General features: G+C 44.1%; 1 protein-coding gene across 1 annotated transcript; it reads left to right on the top strand.

Annotated features, from left to right (window-relative positions):
* The first annotated feature begins 2,257 nt into the window (after positions 1–2,257).
* On the top strand, positions 2,258–3,265 carry LOC139384219 (notochord homeobox). The gene is made up of 4 exons (XM_071128947.1): positions 2,258–2,627; positions 2,705–2,726; positions 2,758–2,932; positions 3,056–3,265. The coding sequence occupies exons 1-4, from the start codon at positions 2,258–2,260 to the stop codon at positions 3,263–3,265; spliced, it is 777 nt and encodes a 258-aa protein (XP_070985048.1).
* Positions 3,266–3,846: the final 581 nt, after the last annotated feature.

Below are 3,846 nucleotides of genomic sequence, written 5' to 3'. Positions count from 1 at the left end.
AGTTTGAAGTAGAGATGGTGTCAGAAGGCTAATGTTTTGAGTTAATTCAAACTGTGTGTCTCTGGGTCAGTGAAGAGAGTGTGTTAGGCTGGCCTGGGGGGGCGGTGTCTTTCAGGTCTTTGATGGACAGGATGGGCTGGTCAGTGGACCCCACTCCCCCCTTATAAAAAGAGGCCTATTGGACAATGGGCCAGAGTGTATTCCCTGTCTGGCTCCAATACACAAGGAGAGGAGAGGGTTGCTCTTGACTTTGCCCACCACTTCCATCCTCTCTCCGTTGGCAGCATTTAGGAATCATAACCTAAGGGATCAGTGAGATGATTTTCCTCATGTGACCATAATCCCAAACTGTTATCATCACTGTCCCCAGACTCCCCACTGCAGTGAGTCTAGTAGTCCATCAGTTGACTGGACATCAGTTGACTGGAGTGTCAGATCAATTCTGACATTGAGATCATTGTGATTTGTTAAAAAAAAAGCCTGTGTGATGAGTTGATGCTACTTTCTCAGGTCCGTGAAGGTTAAGTAAACAGTGACCCAGATGTTCCGGGCTATACTAGGGGGAGGGGATGGGCTGGGCAGCACTATGGATGGCTCAAGTAACAGCATCGTCCTCTTTACTCCAGTTGTGAAACACACTGACAGCAAACACGAGCGGCTGGGGTGTGTGGTCTGGCCGGCGATGCATCAGAAGACTTTTGTCATTGTTCAGGCCGAGTCGAGAACCCCTCTGTTTGCCTTGTTCATTAGGCATCACAGTGTCAGCTACAGAGAATACATTCAAGGCTCTGAAGTCAAAGTGACTGACGATTCTTTTCACTGTTCAAATGTGTTCAAACAATTAAAGCTTGCGTTAAAACTCTCCGGCGCTTCCAAATGAGGAAAATTAGCTGGTAGAGTTTGCAGAGCTGGTCATAATCGCAGATTGAAAGAGGAGGCTTTGTCCTAAAGTAGTGTAAGAAAGCAAATCACTTACTTTGAAGAAGCCGCGATGCTTTGTTGAAAAGCATGAAAAAAACAATACTTGGCAAGCCGCTTTCTTTATGAAGATTTCATGTCAACCCAATGCCCAAATATCTCATTTAACGGTTGTGGAATATAATGCACTCTTTCATCACTACAATAGATTTCAAAACGTGCAATAAAGAAGTCATTAATTAATGACGAGAGTATACAAGTTAAACTGTTTTATGCACAGCCCAGAGAAGCCTCTCTGTCAGCACCTCTCTGTGTTGTAATGAAGAGATCAAGGTGTGGATTAATGCGTTGACTGGGATAGGTGAGCAGCTAGTCAGCCATTAGCGGCTCTCTTTCTGCGCACCCGACCTGCTGAATCTGACGCCTCGTTCGATTCCCCTACTCGTTATTCCATTTCGGGTGACACTACAAGTGTAAAAACACACACTTTGGACAACGACCTATCGTCATATAATTATAACGAGTTTCAGGAGGAAGAGTGAATAGTTTGTTTACTTAGATAGCCAACACTTAGTTTCATACAGAAAATGGCTATTAATAAAAAATAAAAAAAATACATCATTCTTTATTTTAGTAGGCTTTTATTTTATTCAGTAGAATGTATATACAAGCCTGAAGACGCGTGGTCGTTTGAATCACACACCTATATAACGCACCTACAAAATAAAACGGATAATTTTCTCCGGACTCTTAGGGAAAACAAAATTTTCTTCAATCAAAACGAATCCCTGAATTAAGTTCTGAGACTACTGACATTGTTAGCTGTGCATCTAACTGAGCAGTAGACTTGTCTACAATGTGATTTTAATGTTACTCCTTGTTTAAGTCCCAGTCCATTGGTGAAGCTATTTGTTCTGCTGCTTGCAACGTCTGTCGGCGAGCTTTGATTTAAAAAGGGACATCAAGGGCTTCTCCGCTGTAATTACATTCGGGGTTCAGATCCACGCAAATAATTTGTATCCCACTAAACCCTTTGCGATCCCCTACCCACCCCCAAACTGCTTCTGCCTCAACAGTCTTGTTCTATTAAGGTATTTGTACCATCCATCAACGAATTGGATAGGTTGTCGGGATGCGCCTTCCTCTCATCTGACTACTTAGAAAGACAAAGGCCCGCTGGGGGGCTGTTGACACCTCAAGGTCCGGGGAGTGGATAAAAGGGACGTGTTTCAGTGGGGAGCAGTACTCCTCTCCTCGCTGCACCAGGAGACACAACCTACCTTGGACCTAAGATCATTTTATTTTTCTCGCTTTTTCCTTAAACATCGAGACTGACATCATGCAAGTTCCAAACAGACCAACAAGAGTGGACGCGTACGGGTACTCCGCCATGCGCCATTACGCATCGCTCTATGCACAGCCCACCGGCAGCCAGTGCGCAGTGGCGACCAAGCCTGCCAGCGGGAAGTCCTTCACCATCGATGCTCTGCTCGCCAAGCCGGTGGAGACGCACAGAGACTGGACGAGTCCCAAAAACCAAACCGCACCGCCACTACTTCCCTTCCAGACCCAGATGAGCTCTGCGCTGTCACAGTACCTCTACTCACCCAAGATGCAGCACACGCCGGTACACAGTCACACACAACCCGGATACTCTATCTATTGTTGCCTGCCGTTCTCTTACCACGCGTCATGCCGTGGGGCCTTTCGTATACAAGGTAAGCGTTAATCCAACGTTCCATTCTAGCCTATTCCATGACGCAATCTAAACACAATCGCCTACAAGAAAAACACGATACGGTTTTAAAGTGTTGTCCGTCTGTCTCCTTTCACAGAAAGAGGTCTGTCAAAGTCCCACTCATTCAAACTCAAGGGAGGGAAATCCAAGCGGATACGCACCAGCTTCACCAACGAGCAGTTGGATCGGCTGGAGAAGGAGTTTGCCCGGCAGCAGTACATGGTCGGCTCGGAGAGGTTCCTACTGGCGTCGGGTCTGCAGCTCACAGAGGCTCAGGTACAAATCAGATTCCAAATCCAACTTTCTTTGAACCAAAGCAAAGTTCCAACTTAATTGTTATTTTTATTTTTCAAATCAACAACAAAAAATAGAATTTAACGAAATAAATGTTGTTCTCAGGTCAAGGTGTGGTTCCAGAATCGACGCATTAAATGGCGCAAGCAGAGTCTGGAGCAGCAGCAGGCCAAGCTGGTTAAACTGGGCCTGGTCGTAATCCCAGTGAAGAGTCCTGGTTCTCAGGGTCTGGAGGAGGGAGATGAGGAGGAGGAGATCGAGTCCTCAGACACAGGATCAGAAGTGGATATAGATGGGCTCCCTGACCACTGCTGACCGGTCTTGGACCACAGAACATGAACTAAACCAGACAGTCCTATATGCCACTGGGGTACGAGGACATCACTACCCATTACTGTATAAATATTTAATTAATAGATATGAGGCTCTATTTAAACATGTTTATTGCTTTTAAGACTTTCAGTCTCTTTTTATGAAATCAATGTTTGTATATTCTGATTGACATATGCAAGAAATATATTTTCTAAATCTATATCCACTTGTGTGTCCATTTCTTTATCAGTAGTTCTTAAATAATGATATCACTAAAAAAACGAATTGAAGAAAACTTAAAGAGAAACCTTTACTGAGTCTAATTAATTGATCTTGAATCATGTCGGAATAAACCGATGCATATGGAAAATTGAGTTGGCAGAATAATAAATTACTTCTATTTTTTGGTTTGGTGGAATTTCAGAGACATTCATGAAATAAAATCAGTGTCTTTCTTATTTTAGGAAACAATGTCTCTAGACAACGTAAACCCTTGAAATGCAGCGCAATTCATAACACTAACCCTTACTGTCCAACCCCTTACTGTATAACCCTTACTGTCCAACCCTAACCCTTACCGTCCA

This window comes from Oncorhynchus clarkii, chromosome 25 (genome assembly GCF_045791955.1).
Source record: "Oncorhynchus clarkii lewisi isolate Uvic-CL-2024 chromosome 25, UVic_Ocla_1.0, whole genome shotgun sequence".
Classification (NCBI taxonomy): domain Eukaryota; kingdom Metazoa; phylum Chordata; class Actinopteri; order Salmoniformes; family Salmonidae; genus Oncorhynchus; species Oncorhynchus clarkii.
Note: the sequence above shows the minus strand (reverse complement) of the source record. Positions and strands in the feature narration are given on the sequence as shown.

Coding starts and splice junctions, on each gene's coding strand:
- LOC139384219 (XM_071128947.1), top strand. CDS start 2,258: ATGCAAGTTCCAAACAGACCAACAAGAGTGGACGCGTACGGGTACTCC. Junction 2,727..2,757: donor AAACACGATACGGTTTTAAA/GTGTTGTCCGTC, acceptor TTTCACAGAAAG/AGGTCTGTCAAAGTCCCACT. Junction 2,933..3,055: donor TGCAGCTCACAGAGGCTCAG/GTACAAATCAGA, acceptor TGTTGTTCTCAG/GTCAAGGTGTGGTTCCAGAA.